The following is an 18,248-nucleotide window of genomic DNA, read 5'->3' as shown; positions in this document are numbered from 1 at the left end:
TCCTATCACTTTTGATCACATTATTACTTATTTAACTTGTTAAAACTATAAAATTAAATATTTTTCAATTTTCGAAAAAATATGCGGCCATCTTGTTTCACGCATGCGCAGACTGAAGTTTTGAAGGTCGTAAAACTATTTAATAGCTGTCAGTGTTTATCCACTATATGCTATGAAATTTATCACACAGTAGTCTTTGCAGTAATATAAGTTTACTGAAAATACCAGTTCAAGTAAAATAACCAAATTATGATATCAAAATCTCAAAATAATCTGTGGTATTAAGATCTACACATTTTTGTGTTGTGACTAAGCCTTCAACGATGTACTAATGATCTAAATATTAAAAATATCGTGATCTAATGTTTATGTTCTACATTCCTTAATTGATCGGTCTATTTTCTTCTATCAAGGCTGAGGTTGTTTAGCCTCGAAAACAATTGCGTAACAAGTGTACTATTATTGATTCTAAACGGAATTCTAAAACGTTTGGAGGTGGATTGTGGCAACATTTAAAACATCAAATACTTGCGGTATGTACAATATTTGGAATTAATTGCCTTATTAAGTGACATGCACTTTGTTATATAAATGTCCGCCTGCTTGAAGATCAACTGTTGATCGCCGTGTCAATTGAGGTAAATAAACATGAGTGGATGTTGCTTGGCTTGCACGTTGTTGTATTTAAATTAACTCAGTTGATAGATAGTTGACGTGATGAGTACATTCCTGCACCTTCTCCGTATACAATACTCAAGAGGGACTTTTAAATCATTGTTAGAAATATTTGGTTATAATAAAATACTTACACGAAACAAAACTAGATATATTTCGATTATTAAGAATTCATTTGTAGTCATATTCGCTTATTTTATCATATTTCACTGTATTTGTTCTATATTATTTCTCATAATCTAAAACTGTTTTTGGATGGAAGTTGCTGTTGTTTTTCTGTTTGTTGAACCACACATGTCAATATAACCATAAAATTAATCACGAGGTTCAATGTTTTCGGACTGAGTATTTCAAAGAAGATATTTGGTAATGTTTAGTTTTAATTAATAGTTTTATCTTAAAATGTCATTAATTCGATAAAGTTTGTACTTTCGAATGTTTTTTTTGAGGCACCTTTGTAAACGACTGGACATGTTTAACAAAACATGTTATTTTCTACACATTATGATTTACAAATATAGCAACGAGCATCATAGTTTTTATAATCGAGAATCTGTGTTATATATCAGTTTACCTGACATAACGAGTTGACGAAACTTAACTACAACATTTGGACTAAACTTAAAAGCTGCGAGATATAACTCCTCACCCTTCTCATACTCCTCCTCCTTATCTTCTTCATCATCATCATCATCATCATCATCATCATCATCATCATCATCATCATCATCATCATCATCATCATCATCATCATCATCATCATCATCATCATCATCAAACCACGGCCGCAAACGCTGGTTATCACCATTACTGCGGATTTGTTAAAGTGTCAAGTTAACATTTTTATAAACACAACTACAATGCGTTATTTTTCACAAAGGCTAAAACAGTTATTTTAAATATAAACATCTGGGTATGACACATAAACTTGGCAAGGAGCAAGGCCATTTGCACACGTAAGATTGAAATTTAAAGAACGCTGTATTTTTGGCGTACACAAGTCGCATGTAAGTCTTAGTGGGCTTATTACTTTGTATCCGCCTGTTACTTTTAATTAAAACCAGAGTTATAAAGTTAAATGTTATATCAGTCAGTAGCATTATACTGATTGCATTATTTTAACACTTTATATGTAAATGTTATTTACTGTTTCATAAGACCTAATGTGACAGTCTCTCCCTTTCGTTTTGTATACATAGTAAAAATACAACCTACATTTTCAGCCAACAAGATTGCAGATAGGCAACCATTAAGTAGTAGACTTAATCATTAAGAACTTCAACTTTCGCGGGTGTATAAAGGTCCGCCTACTGCCAAACATCCGATACACATTCCCTGCGTCAGATATTGCATCGAAAATGTATCAACCAATCGGGTTGTATTCTAAGTCAGTTAAAAAACAATTGTGGGAAACCGGCTTTTTATTTAAATATATGAAATATTGTATCATAATAACATAGAGATTTATTTGTATTTGTAATACGCATTGCGCAGGTTAAATAAAATCGAAAATCAACAATTAGAGTATAAAGGTTTGTAAGACGGACTCGTTTAGACACTTTGCATATTTAAATTAACGATTTACTTCTGCTTGACAACGGAACGGTATATCCAATACACAGTGTTAATAATACCTTATTCAAAATCACAACATTCACTTGTGTACCTTTCTTTTTTTTTCTTTCATGCGTGCCCGATGTTTTCACTGTATGTAGTTATAAATGAACAAGATATAATAAGCACCACATAACAGATAGTATTGATAAGTCGATATATCTTGCGATGCATAGCAGAATCGATATGTATCGAAACGCATCAACTGGCGAACGATATTAATAATTGTGTTCATGTTTTCTTTAAACCATCGATGTGATTTGAAATGTGGTTCCATTAGTACAAGTTTGTGTATTACAGAAAATGTTTTAAAATGACGGGTTGTTTCCTCATTGGTAATTACTATGCATATTAACCTTTTGAGTAATGACATAAGATTGTAAAAAAAATGTTTGTTCCTTTTCCTTGTCTATCAAATGCCTCTTTGTATTATAAATTGTCATCAATGTTGCCTTATGTAACCTTTAGGACTATAGATCGCCTGTCTGAAATGGAGCAGAGGCTGAATAAAATGAGTTTGGAACAGGAAATTCTCACCAGGAAACTGAGCGAGAAATTGGCCGAATGTGACGAAACTGAAAAGAGTAAGTCGTAGAAACATGTACCTCTCTTTCTTATGAATATTGCTATAGTGGAGCATTTAGTGTCTGTGATTATGTTAATACACATTTTAACTCTTAAAGGCCTAGTTTAAGGAATGTTTGGCATGACAATCCCCTGCTGTGCATCTCCTGCTAATTGCACTGGTGTCACAGTAGGGGCCATTTTCCTGTGTATTTTTTATTGGCTTAGGGCTATTTAGGGTCCATTTCTTTAATAAATCCTCGAAAACTGCACAGCAGGTTACTCAGATCAGAGATCTGATAAGACAATTATGCAATTGGATAAAGAATAATACACAGAAGTTGTGTACTATACATGATTTTTTTTTTTTTTTTTGGAGGGGGGGTGTCACATATAGAAGGATTAAACTAGGCCTTTAACGTAAAAGATGTAAAAAAAATACCACAAAAACCATTCAGTTGCAATTGATATATTCTGACTTAGATAAAAGCATAATCATATTCTAATGAAACACATAATAATAATAAAATAAACATGCTTTAGATCTGAGTTTTACCTGAGGTTTAACCGCGTTTGTTCTCTTTATTGCTGATTAAATATTGCAGAAGATAAGCGTTGTAAGGACGGGTGGACGAGGTTTAAGGAATCGTGCTACAAGTTCGGGGACAGTGACCTGACATTCGACAGCGCACAGGTATACTTGTTCATCGTCATTTCACATATAAAGTATTCCATCAGAGTTGGGTTAATGTTCAGTATTGTTGTTTTATTTGTTGATCGATTATACGAGGGTGATAAAATGCAACTGATGCACGTGGCTTTAAAGGTACATTAACCACATTGCCTTCTTGAAAGACAAGCCTAAAACAATAAGGAAAACCACGAAACGAAGATTCTAAATATTTATGTAGTTCGAATGTTTTCAACTACGTTTAGCTCTTTATTCTGAAGCAGAAATATTAAGAGTGCCATTGACTCCATTGGCAGCATTCACTTTCCAAAAGAGAATGTGTTCTTTAAGGGGCGTTGGTATGATTAAAAAGAACTAAACTAAAAAAATTGTTTTCATTTTCGCGGTAATACTGTGGATATCTCGGACTATCATACACATTAACAAGACAACAGAAAGGTAGTAAATGTACATAAGAATACATTATATTTTTTATCTTCTCAAAGTTGAATACTTTTGTCAAGGGTTTTTGTGAGTTTTAAACATTCCCTTGTTACCAGAGATATGTAAGATGAGTCTAGTAATTGATTCATTCAGGGAATCCCTCTTCGCTAGTGACAAGACATGCTCGTAAGATTTCGTTCTTGGAACTAATTACATATTTATTCGCAACAGGAATACTGCAAAAATATCGGCGCTTCCCTAGTTCACATTGACACGACAGAAGAAAACGTGTTCCTACGAGGGTTGCTGCGGACATTGAAAAGTAAGAAAAGGTTAAGTTTTACTTATTTACTCACAAGTTAAAACCTACCCACATGCTATTTCAATGGCCATTCAAAGACTTAGTATCTCATGTATTCGTCCTCTTAGTGTATGGCTGTTGATTCGTTTGTCATATTGGAATTGTCACTCTAGTTTCCATTTTTTAAACTTAGCTGAAAAGCAAAGGAACGCAACACCTATCCTTATTTTTTAAATAATACTTTAGTTGGTAATTACCTTCTACCTCAGAAATTCAAATAAACTAGGTCATTGCATCATGTACGTGGTCGTAATAACAGACTGAATACTTTGTTGCCATGTGAAACTGGTGGTTTGACTTGTCTGTTTCATTACAAACAGGAAGTTACAGAAATACAGATATGCAAACAGCAATATCGATTAGATTGTGACTTGTGAACGTCTCTAGACTTTTTATAACATAAACAGTTGGTATAATGTTGTCAACGTCTCTAGCAAAAGTGTTAGCGAAACATTATTTTGAGAGAATTATCTAGATAATAGCAAAACCAATTCTAATATTAACTTCACTGTCATAATCAATTTGGCTGCATACATACTTGCTTCAGATTCCTGTTGTACTTATTAAAACTAGAATCGTTGTTTTACTTTGCTGAAGAAACATTATAATATACGAGACAGCGTGAAACAATGTTGTTTCACGTCTAGCTCTTCGTTTTAATAGAACCTTTGTTGTTGCTTTTTGACCTGGCTAGAATAGCGAAGAGGTACACGAGTGACAACGTTTCAGTCTTTTACCAGTGTTAAGTAATCAGGTACCAGTACTATTCTCTCATATAATCCTACGTTTCGTTACAACACAGGTCCTAAACACTGGATTGGTATGACAGACGAGGCTAAAGAGGGCAATTGGACATACCTGGACGGGAAGACTGTGTCCTTTACCGACTGGGGAACGTACCAACCCAACAACGGCCGGGTTTCCAACTGTGGTGCTTTTTGGGAGAGTTTCGGTTACTTGTGGGTTGATAAGCCTTGCACAAACACGTTCAAACCCATCTGCGAGATGTAATTCACGTGGAGGTTACCAGCAGTTTGGTCAAATGATTAATCTGACTAACGTTGTAATCCTTTGGTGATATACTCAACCAAAATGCTTCTAATATTACATTTAAATATCAAATGGAAATTTAGAATATTAATTGTATACTGTTCATCATCGTTTACATAAACAATACACCACGTATAACATTGTGTGTACAGACAAGGAGGATACTAAATTTATAAATATATCGAATAAATGCACTCGTCTAATTCAAAGCGTATTGGTGTGATATGCGAATGCGTATATTAAAATGATACGGTAACTAAGATAAATCATGCAAAGAGATAAACTATGGGATATGAGTGCTGGACAGGAGAAATAAACCTTACTTCAAACAACGATGTAAAAATAAGGCTTTTTTTAAGCACCCTCTGTTTTTATTTATGATAGAACATATATATATCGACAACATACACTAGACTGTTTAAGGCCCCAGTAAGAGTATTCGTCTTATAAGGTAGTTGGGCATGTTGCACCGACCACAAACCATATTGGTTAAAGCTTCGCTTACTTATAATAAAACACAAAAATGTATATGTGTGCTGTACACCTGTGCGCTCTCCTCGGTACACCATACCCAACTACCTTATACGACGAATACTCTTACTGGGGCTACGCCCATAAACAGTATAGTGTCGTACAATAAACGTGCACACACCCATCCATCAGGGCGGCAATGAATACGCCCCTTAGGTTTGCACAATACCATGTCCGTCAGGTTTACCTTTTGTGTTACAGATAATTAGATAACATCTCATGTCTAGCACCTTTTATTGACAATATATTTTGTTGAACACTAAACAGTTAGCAAAAAAATATTAAAATTTTTCGAATGATGCCAACTGCTAAGCGGCATTACTCATGAACTCGACGGGCCTTCAGAAGGCCAATGTTCTGTTCTGGTTATAACCCATTAGGACGATTTTTCGACCAAGCAGTACAATGATTAGCTAATATTTTAAACGAAACGCGTATCGCATAACTGTGCCATACGCGGTGACGAATATTCGAACTCTTATCTAAGGCACAATTCAGGTTGGTCAGACGAGGATTGTACCCTCTTGAACATGATCTCTGTTTAACATCACTATTTCTACTTGTTATATTACGCATAACTCAATGAATGCTTTCAACACTAATTTGAAAGCAGCTGTAGTTTGAAGATTGCATAACATTAATGTGTTTTGCACGAAAAATTGAAATTAGATAGTCTTACTGACCTTGAATTTGAATTTTAACAAGCCCAACAATAAAATTCATATGATTTTGCTGAGATAATCATTATAAAATGTTTTGAGTTTTATAGGTGTATCATCTGATAAAATGTTAGCATATCAACCAAACCGAATAACTGTCAAAAATGAAATGAACATATTAATCAAATCGCCCTATCGATCATATGTTACGCAATTGAAGCCATCGCCACCCAGATTCGTGAATAAGATGGGTGTTTTCTTTAAAGAGTACTTGTGCAATTTGATTAAACGAAGATAAAACAAAGATTACGAGTTCGTAGTTGAAGCCTTTGAGAACAACGTTTTATACTTTGAATAAAAATAATATTTAAATGCTGAACTGTTGAACTTCTCAAAATACATTTTCAGACTTCTTATTAATTCGAAGCCGTTATTTGCAAAATTTGTTAATGATTCTGCTCCATCGACTTATAATGGGAATTTCCTGGCAAAGCTCACGAAACCATATAAATACAATCTAACCTTACCAATATTCAACCTTTTTAATAGATCGTTGAATACTAGATTCTCGTTTTGTTTAAATGAGGCCTCCTATCACGTGCTCAGGAGACTGTTGTTATGTTTGAAATAAGTACCAATTGCATAACAACATTGGAGGGATCATGGCTATATTTTGAATTTGTTTTTTTTTTATTGTTCGATTGATCGTCAAGTCAAGACAAGGTGTTTTTTTAGCAAACTGAGAGTATTGCCGATACACAAAGAAAAAGTTCTTATGCAATGCATTCAACATAAATAGTGTAATATATAATTTTGAATTAAGTTCGGGTTTTTTTTGGAAAAAAAATATTATGATAACATTTGAATAAAAAAATGACATTTTTTCTTCAATTTCTTGTCTTCGGATCTGTGTTATATAACCTAAACAAAATGAAATTATATTTATTTGTTGATATTATGTTTGAGTATTTATTGTTCGAAGAGTTTACACATCTTTTTGTTATCATATTTCTAATAGGATCCATGGTGTTTCTGCTTAGGAAAATATATAGCAAATCTACAAGCTCTCATTCACCAGATACGTCTACTTAGAGTATGGTTCCCGACTGAAGCAGAAGTCCAGCAAAGGATGCTATTAAGTTTGTATAATCCACGAATAATGCAGCATAAAATAGAGTGCAATACCACGTTTGGGTTACTAAGAAAGGCATAAATTTGTAAGATAAAACGATAACAATATAATTATGTATTCTTTTTTATTGCAGGTTTACATCTATTATATCGCAAAACAAAGCTCTGTTTAATCAAATATATCCTTATTTGACCTGTCCTTCGTGTGTCTATCTGTGTATCCGTCTAAATCCAAACCCTTCGAACACCTTGAACGTCCCTTGTTAAATTCTACGGAAAACCAGCTTAACAAGGGCATCTTAGTGAAAATATTTAACTAAAGGAAAAAAGATCTATGTTGAATTAAAAGAAAACTTAAAATGTTGTTACAATAAATGAAAATAGGCAAGAAATTGATCTCAATAATATAGGCATATTAATAAAATGGATGAAAAGTTGAAGGTATTTACAATCCTCTTTGTTAGAATTTTCACTTACTTGAAAAAAGCGTTTTAAAACGATTAAACATTTTGGTTCCGGAAATCATGCCAGAAAGTTTATCTGTTAATTTATATACCAAACGCATCAATACAAAATTAAATACGAAGCCACAGGTCAAGCTTGCTTATATGTACATGTCATATGTGTAATTTTGTCAAAGTTAAAAAACCATACACTCCTGACAGCAGGACGCGTAGATGACGTAATCACTCAATCGCTCATCTGCACGAGGCGCTTGAAGTTTTACTTGTCTTTATACGTCGTAATAAAGTATTTTGGATGGAGAAAAACGATATGCACATGGCCTTATCAGAAATCATAAGTCCATTTTTATTTAAGAACAGATATTGTTAACCGTAACAAACCGCCAGTTGTGTCCGTCCAAGGGAGAAAACTCAATATAAATTGCATCCTTTAGCTACATAAGTAGTCGTTCATCGTATCTATATAAATGTTGAATAAGGATTTCGGGACCAAAGCGGGGGAAAATGTAATTTATTCTGCATTTTATAGGGGTTGTTTTCTTTAAAGAATTTTAATCCCCTTCTCACTTGTGACTGAAAATAATACCTTTTTTCGAAAAGTTCTTTCTGCCTGTGTGCGAAGTTTCATTCAAGAAGTTTTTTATATCAAAAGTTTTATTGGAATGACCTCTCTTTCTGAGCGAAGAAGCGAGTTTGCGAACCAATAATAGTTTAGTCTGAATATTACTACTTTCAATTCTACTTTCAACATCTTAAGAATTATCAATGGAGAATAATAGTTCAATCCAGAGTGTTCATACAAAACCTATATGTCTGCCAGGCTACACAGTGGGCAGATGTAGAAATTTTTCAGGTGGTTGGTTGTTCGGGAGATAATTTTTCAGGACTTAAAGGTGATAAAGATAAAGAGAATACCATTCATGGTGTGTGACAGAATATTGTTGTCTGTTGCAGGGATAAACATATTGAGTCGTGGTATTTTGATACACAGTTCAGAACATGGCGAACATTATTCATTTCCAAAGTAGCCTCATTTATTTGTAATATTTTAATATAATAATTATAATTATTTTTCCTTACCATTTTTGTAATTCTTTGTCATGTTGCCTTACAAAAAAAACAGTTTCAGTTGCTATGGGCTACAGTTTCAAAGACTGTATACTATTACCTGAAACACGTTATGTTGTCAGCTGATGGAATACTAGAGCAACTATGAAAAACATATTATTGGCGATAGGGAGATTGTAAAACATTTCTTGTTCATGTATACATGCTGACTGTTTTTTGTTTGCTTCGTCGTCCTGCAAAGTGTAGTATTTACCATTGTATCGCCTCTGTGTTGTATCGAAGACGGATGTAAATTCCCTGAACCATGCTTTACATCATGTTCAGTAGGAATGTCGAAAAAGAGTATAATGCATCGTACTAAAACATGCATGGTTACAAGGAAAAGGAAATGCACACACTATCGAAGAAACTGTTTTGTTTTGTGTCAGTGAATTTCAATGTTATCGCAATATACTTTAAGGAGTAGCTAAACGTACAAAGTATATGTTGTCTTCGAAACGTCCACTACGATGACACAATTTATTGCCATAGTCATTTTCACACAAATACATTTTCCATAGGCTGTAGTATCAGTCTGATATTTTGAGAACAACTGTTTGGATATAATAGTATATAAATATATAAATAAATACGATATAGTCATCATATATGACTGATACGAGTACTGCCACCTATCAACTCAGTAAAAAATATCGTTGTATAGGTAAACATACTCATCAACTATTTTAAAATCCCAGTGACCTCCTATTTCAATGAGCGTTCTATGGCGGTAACCAAAACATGTGCTCATAGCTATAGTACAAGGTTTGTTTAAGGTGGCATTTTAGAGCTTTCTGTCTTGTTTTGTTTCTGGTTGTAAACGTTTAGCGTCTGATGTGCTTTAAATCAGGTTTATCTGATATTGCTTGGCCACTTATGCTTTTCAATGGAATTTTCTCTCCATCATACTTAACAAATAGTTTCTGTAAAAAACAACGAAAAGGATAATTGTAGCCGACCGACTGCTGTGGAAATTATAAAATTAATATTATGTTTTAATATTCTCTCACTGTTTTTAATAAGGAACTTCTATTCCCCTTTGTTTTTAATCAAACTACAATTGTAGTTGCTCCTCTGTTGGAAACCATAGTAAGAACAAACAAACTATTCCTAATGTTAATTCCGTTGAATAGAACATGTACATTGTGGGTACTATGATATACATGTGTTTAAGGCGACTGGTACCAAAATATACAAGTTACGAAACTTCAAAAACGTAATTAAAATCAATATGAACCACATGCTTATTTTTAATTTTAAGATATAATCTGCAAACCCAGCACTTTCATTTTTGATGTAGACAAGAAACTAAAAATCAGTTTCTCTCAACTAAATTCAAAAGCCGACCTTCTCTTATTAGCTTCGATAATTTGGATAATACCTTCCAGTAGAGCCCGTTCACGGTAAAATGTTATGATTAATCCGTAGCTACAATAAGAAGCATTCAGGGATACTTCTTTTGAATCTCTGTATCGAGTCTGCCATAGTATTAAATTGTTGAAAGACACGATGACGGCCATTTAGGTGGACTGGATTAATCAGGAGGAGAAGAATGTACAAAAATGTATGTGTATGATTTGGCTAAATGCACACAATATATGTTACAATAATTCGAGCATCTTGATATCAATAAAAGCGCCATCTTTACTGCAAATTAGAAAATAAGCAAAGCAAACAAATGTCCGGGCACCAGAAATTCGCCAATCGCCAGTCTCTAAGTCTCAGTCCGATCCAACCCGCAAATACAAAAGAATCCGCTTGATTTTCGACAGCAGTGACAGTGCCAACTAAAAACTTTTTTGCTTCGACGTGTATAATCAGTAGACACTTTGAAACCTGCGTTGTAAGTTCATCCGAGACTCATTTAATGAAATATTGGTTAATGTATACATACGCAACCCAATTGTTCTAGAAGTTTTGTGAGCAAATGGAAAAACAGTTTGTTGTATAACGATCAGTATGTAATATTTATGTTGATTGTTGTTAATTTTGTGCTATCGTGTATTGGAATTTAGCCATTTTTTATTCCGGCATGCAGTCTTGTAATTCAGTTGAGGTCAAAATATGAGGCACTCAATAGGGTGCGTAGGTCAAAGGTTATGGTGATTCAATACGTTACGCAGTGTAACCCTTTTGAATCGTTAACTTTTGTACATGACTATTTCCATTTGTTTTATATTGTATAATTCAAGGAATATTTACACACTAAATAGAAAGCAGTTGAAGTTTGAAATTTACATTAAAATAAATAAGTTTGGCAAGAACAAATAGCAATTAAATATGTTTACTGAACCTGAATTTGAAAAGGAACAAACCCAACAATAAACTTCATAAGATATTGCTAGATAGCCATAATGAGGCCTAAAAAAATGTTTGGTTAGGGTTACATCCTTTTCAAAAATAGGTAGGGTAGGTAGGCTTTTTTTTATTTTTATTTTTTATTAGGCTTTATATAAGAATGCCATTTTCATCATTGGAGAATGGTGTTAAAGTTATCTTCTATATAAGCGTTTAAGGTTTCAAACTTCATATGGAAAAGCCAAAAAAAAAAGCCAATTTTTTTTCATTTTTTTTTCGAACTGACTATTAAAACGGTAGGGCCGGCGCCTATTCCGTATGGTAGGGTCGGGTAACCCGAACCAAATGTATTTTTCTAGGCCTGATCATTAAAGTTTTGAGTTTTATTAGTTCATTATCTCATGATATGTAAGCATATCAAACCAAAACGAATAACTGGCAAATATTAAATGGAACTTTATATCAAAATGCTTTATCGACACTCAGCTACGTAGTTAAAGCGATCGCAACCCAGAGATGTTGATAAGATACTGCTGTTTTTTTTTTTTTCGGTCGTAAGGCCGTATGAAATCAGCGTGCCTTCCTGTACAATTCACAGAAATGAAAAAAAACAGATTTTCAATGGTCATTATTAACTTAAACTTGAAATTCCATTGATCATTGTAACTTGTCTAAAGTGTAACCTTATCATGAGCTTGTAGGGTATTTATAGTTATTTATCAGGGAAATGCAGAAATTAAATATAATTAATATTTAAAATAAGTTTATTTAGGTTCTCACTCGATACTTGTATAACGATCTTACACACAAAACAAACTATATCCCTCTTTTTCTTAAGAACAAGAATTCTTCGAATTTAATGTGTCGCAAAGAACCATACTATATTGTTGACGAACGACGACGCTGGACTAAGTAATCATAATACAATGACAAATAACCGAGACGAGCATCATCATCATCATCATTAGCAGCATCAACAAAATCATCATCACAACCTCCACCACCACCATCATCACCAACTGATGAGTTTCGAACTTAATATATATATGACTGGAATTTAATGTTTTGCACTAAAACTTTATACTCGTACAACCATATAATTATGATAACTCTTTTTCCCATAGACCGCAAATTTTGCCCCCTTTTTTACATGTTATTGCATGCAATCTATTTTTACAGTGATCCATGCAGGTTTCACCAAATCTTTGCAATCCTTTGATTAAAAGCGAGCGCGCTGTCTTAGTGACAGCTATTATTACAGAAGCGAATATGTTAAATGCGAACATTTCAATTTAACAATCACAAAACATATATTGTGTAAGAGAAAGATGATACCACAACTTTCAATATGAAATGCCCAAGTTAACTAGTATTTGTCTTTGGAGAAGATCTATTAAATTCTAAATGTTTAGCTGCAGCGTACATTCATGTTTTAATATCAAAAAGATGGAGTTCATGTTCCGTGTTGTTCATTATTATTTTTCTTGTCAAGAGTATTTACTTCAACAAACTCAATACCTCGAGGTTTTCATTTGGCAGCGATAACTTTCACTTATTTAGTAAATATGTACCATGAAACGCGGGAAAAGACAATATGTCTCATGAAACGCGGTAAAACGCGCATTCGTTTTTCGAGGGTTTACATATTTAAATGTTTGTTTTATATTTAACAATGTATGCATTGTGTTTATGTTTTTAATATTTTACAGACAAATACGTGTTAACATAATGGGAATGGCTAAATTATAAATCTATGTGGATGTTTTCAAACATTTGGGACCGGTTAAAATTGCCGATGGAGACGACCCCTAGAAGAACGTTACACGTCGGTAAAGTTTAAACGAACGGTATATAGCAAGTGCCTCAATTGTTTAATTTGTTTCATTTCAGTTAAAGTAAGCATTTCAATGTTGACATCACCTTACGGACGGACGTGTTCGATGTTTTAAGACCTACACTTAACCTCAAAGAAACGATTTCCTTTTAAAATAAACTATCTTCATTTGGCTATTTTCTTATCTGTGAAAGAGTACCTTTGAAATGATCAAATGATCTATGTTATATAATATCTTATTCAGCAATACCCGTCTTAAACACGTTCTAAGAAATGTAACAATCTAATATGTCAACATGTGATAATGCTGTCTCATTTTCTATTGGAAAACAAAGTTTGTAAATGTTGATAGAACTGACCAAACATAATCGACCATGAGCCGGAACGGAAGGGTCCGTGTGTTTGGACCAAACATAATGGACCATGAGCCGGAACGGAAAGGTCCGTGTGTTTGGACCAAACATAATGGACCATGAGCCGGAACGGAAAGGTCCGTGTGTTTGGACCAAACATAATGGACCATGAGCCGGAACGGAAAGGTCCGTGTGTTTGGACCAAACATAATGGACCATGAGCCGGAACGGAAAGGTCCGTGTGTTTGGACCAAACATAATGGACCATGAGCCGGAACGGAAAGGTCCGTGTGTTTGGACCAAACATAATGGACCATGAGCCGGAACGGAAGGGTCCGTGTGTCTGGACCAAACATAATTGACCATGAGCCGGAACGGAAGGGACCGTGTGTCTGGACCAAACATAATTGACCATGAGCCGGAACGGAAGGGTCCGTGTGTCTGGACCAAACATAATGGACCATGAGCCGGAACGGAAGGGTCCGTGTGTCTGGACCAAATATAATTGACCGTGAGCCGGAACGGAAGGGTCCGTGCGTGGGGACCAATAATATTTCACCATGAGCCGGAACGGAAGGGTCCGTGCGTTGGGACCAATCATAATGGAACCTGAGCCGGAACGGAAGGGACCGTGTGTTGGGGTCAGTTGGGGCCAACCATAATTAACCATGAGCCGGAACGGAAGGGACCATGTGTTTGGACCAAACATTATTGACCATGAGCCGGAACGGAAGGGACCGTGCGTTGGGACCAAACATAATGGACCATGAGCCGGAACGGAAGGGACCGTGTGTTTGGACCAAACATAATTGACCATGAGCCGGAACGTAAGGGTACGTGTGTCTGGACCAAACATAATTGACCATGAGCCGGAACGGAAGGGTCCGTGTGTTGGGACCAAACATAATGAAACATTAGCCGGAACTGAAGGGTCCGTGTGTCGGGACAAAACATAATGGGCCATGAGCCGGAACGGAAGGGTCCGTGTGTCGGGACCAAACATAATGGGCCATGAGCCGATACGGAAGGGTCCGTGTGTTGGGACCAAACATAATGGGCCATGAGCTGGAACGAAAAGACCGTGTGTTGGGACCAAATATAATTGACCATGAGCCGGAACGGAAGGGTCCGTGTGTCTGGACCAATCATAATGGACCATGAGCCAGAACGGAAGGGTCCGTGTGTCTGGACCAAACATAATGGACCATGAGCCGGAACGGAAGGGACCGTGTGTTTGGACCAAACATAATTGACCAAGAGCCGGAACGGAAGGGTCCGTGCGTTGGGTACAATCATAATGGACCATGAGCCGGAACGGAAGGGACCGTGTGTTGGGGCCAAACATAATTGACCATGAGCCGGAACGGAAGGGACCGTGTGTTTGGACCAAACATAATTGACCATGAGCCGGAACGGAAGGGTCCGTGCGTTGGGACCAAACATAATGGACCATGAGCCGGAACGGAAGGATCCGTGTGTCTGGACCAAACATAATTGACCATGAGTCGGAACGGAAGGGTCCGTGTGTCTGGACCAAACATAATGGACCATGAGCCGGAACGGAAGGGTCCGTGTGTTGGGACCAAACATAATGGACCATGAGCCGGAACGGAAGGGTCCGTGTGTTAGGACCAAACATAATGGACCATGAGCCGGAACGGAAGGGTCCGTGTGTCTGGATCAGACATAATGGACCATGAGCCGGAACGGAAGGTCCGTGTGTTGGTACCAAACATAATGGACCATGAGCCGGAACGGAAGGGACCCTATGTCGGGATTAAATATAATGGATCATGAGCCGGAACGGAAGGGACCCTATGTCGGGATTAAACATAATGGACCATGGGCCGGAACGGACGGACCGTGCGTTGGGACCAAATATAATGGACCATGAGCCGGAACGGAAGGGACCCTATGTCGGGATGAAATATAATGGACCATGAGCCGGAACGGGAGGGACCCTATGTCGGGATTAAACATAACGGACCATGAGCCGGAACGGAAGGGTCCGTGTGTTAGGACCAAACATAATGGACCATGAGCCGGAACGGAAGGGACCGTGTGTTGGTACCAAACATAATGGACCATGAGCCGGAACGGAAGGGACCCTATGTCGGGATTAAATATAATGGATCATGAGCCGGAACTGAAGGGACCCTATGTCGGGATTAAATATAACGGACCATGGGCCGGAACGGACGGACCGTGCGTTGGGACCAAACATAACGGACCATGAGCCGAAACGGAAGGGTCCGTGTGTCTGGCCCAAACATAATTGACCATGAGCCGGAACGGAAGTGTCCCTGTGTCTGGACCAAACATAATTGACCATGAGCCGGAACGGAAGGGTCCGTGTGTTGGGACCAAACATAATGGACCATGAGCCGGAACGGAAGGGTCCGTGTGTCGGGACCAAACATAATGGACCATGAGCCGGAACGGAAGGGACCGTGTTTAGACCAAACATAATTGACCATGAGCCGGAACGGAAGGGTCCGTGTGTCGGGACCAAACATAATGGGCCATGAGCCGGAACGGAAAGGTCCGTGTGTCGGGACCAAACATAATGAGCCATGAGCCGGAACGGAAGGGACAGTGTGTTGGTACCAAACATAATGGACCATGAGCCGGAACGGAAGGGACCCTATGTCGGGATTAAATATAATGGATCATGAGCGGAACGGAATGGACCGTATGTCGGGATTAAATATAACGGACCATGGGCCGGAACGGACGGACCGTGCGTTGGGAACAAATATAATGGACCATGAGCCGGAACGGAAGGGACCCTATGTCGGGATTAAATATAATGGACCATGAGCCGGAACGGACGGGGACCCTATGTCGGGATTAAACATAACAGACCATGAGCCGGAACGGAAGGGACCGTGCGTTGGGACCAAACATAATGGACCATGAGCCGAAACGGAAGGGTCCGTGTGTCTGGACCAAACATAATTGACCATGAGCCGGAACGGAAGTGTCCCTGTGTCTGGAACAAACATAATGGACCATGAGCCGGAACGGAAGGGTCCGTGTGTTGGGACCAAACATAATGGACCATGAGCCGGAACGGAAGGGTCCGTGTGTCGGGACCAAACATAATGGACCATGAGCCGGAACGGAAGGGACCGTGTGTTTAGACCAAACATAATTGACCATTAGCCGGAACGGAAGAGTCCGTGTGTTTGGACCAAACTTAATGGACCATGAGCCGGAACGGAAGGGACCGTGTGTTTGGACCAAACATAATGGACCATGACCGGAACGGAATGGACCCTATATCGGGATTAAACATAACGGACCATGAGCCGGAACGGAAGGGTCAGTGTGTTTGGACCAAACATAATGGACCATGAGCCGGAACGGAAGGGACCGTGTGTTTGGACCAAACATAATGGACCATGAGCCGGAACGGAAGGGACCGTGTGTTTGGACCAAACATAATGGACCATGAGCCGGAACGGAAGGGACCGTGCGTTGGGACCAAACATAATGGACCATGAGTCGGAACGGAATGGACCCTATGTCGGGATCAAACATAATGGACCATGAGCCGGAACGGAAGGGTCCGTGTGTTTGAACCAAACATAATGGACCATGAGCCGGAACGGAAGGGACCGTGTGTTTGGACCAAACATAATGGACCATGAGCCGGAACGGAATGGACCGTATGTCGGGATTAAACATAACGGACCATGAGCCGGAACGGAAGGGACCGTGCGTTGGATCCAAACATAATTGACCATGAGCCGGAACGGAAGGGTCCGTGTGTTTGGACCAAACATAATGGACCATGAGCCGGAACGGAATGGACCCAATGTCGGGATTAAACATAACGGACCATGAGCCGGAACGGAAGGGACCGTGCGTTGGGTCCAAACATAATGGACCATGAGCCGGAACGGAAGGGTCCGTGTGTCTGGACCAAACATAATTGACCATGAGCCGGAACGGAAGTGTCCGTGTGTCTGGACCAAACATAATTGACCATAAGCCGGAACGGAAGTGTCCGTATATTGGGACCAAACATAATGGACCATGAGCCGGAACGGAAGTGTCCGTGTGTCTGGACCAAACATAATTGACCATGTGCCGGAACGGAAGGGTCCGTGTGTCTGGACCAAACATAATGGACCATGAGCCGGAACGGAATGGACCCTATGTCGGGATTAAACATAACGGACCATGAGCCTGGACGGTAGGGACTGTGTGTCGGGACTATACATAACGTACCATGAGCCGGGACGGAATGGACCCTATGTCGGGATCAAACATAACGGACCATGAGCCGGGACGGAAGGGACCCTATGTCGGGATTAAATATAACGGACCATGAGCCTGGACGGTAGGGACTGTGTGTCGGGACTATACATAACGTACCATGAGCCGGGACGGAATGGACCCTATGTCGGGATCAAACATAACGGACCATGAGCCGGGACGGAAGGGACCCTATGTCGGGATTAAATATAACGGACCATGAGCCTGGA

The 18,248-nt window shown here is 38.2% G+C and overlaps 1 protein-coding gene across 1 annotated transcript; it reads left to right on the top strand.

Annotated features, from left to right (window-relative positions):
- Window positions 1-487: 487 nt before the first annotated feature.
- LOC128245647 (perlucin-like protein) lies at window positions 488-5,532 on the top strand. Its single transcript, XM_052963858.1, has 5 exons — window positions 488-533; window positions 2,758-2,873; window positions 3,459-3,547; window positions 4,199-4,289; window positions 5,131-5,532. Exons 2-5 carry the CDS (start codon window positions 2,780-2,782, stop codon window positions 5,337-5,339), a joined length of 483 nt encoding a protein of 160 aa, XP_052819818.1. The 5' UTR covers window positions 488-533; window positions 2,758-2,779; the 3' UTR covers window positions 5,340-5,532.
- The last annotated feature ends 12,716 nt before the right edge of the window (window positions 5,533-18,248 follow it).

The sequence above is a fragment of the Mya arenaria genome, chromosome 9, assembly GCF_026914265.1.
Source record: "Mya arenaria isolate MELC-2E11 chromosome 9, ASM2691426v1".
Taxonomy (NCBI): Eukaryota; Metazoa; Mollusca; class Bivalvia; order Myida; family Myidae; genus Mya; species Mya arenaria.
The sequence above is the reverse complement of the archived record's forward strand: the minus strand, read 5'-3'. Positions and strand labels throughout refer to the sequence as shown.

Excerpts from the sequence above, each read along its gene's own strand:
- LOC128245647 (XM_052963858.1), top strand. The coding sequence starts at position 2,780 with ATGGAGCAGAGGCTGAATAAAATGAGTTTGGAACAGGAAATTCTCACC. Across the intron at positions 2,874-3,458 it reads ATGTGACGAAACTGAAAAGA|AAGATAAGCGTTGTAAGGAC; the intron begins GTAAGTCGTAGA and ends TAAATATTGCAG. Across the intron at positions 4,290-5,130 it reads GTTGCTGCGGACATTGAAAA|GTCCTAAACACTGGATTGGT; the intron begins GTAAGAAAAGGT and ends GTTACAACACAG.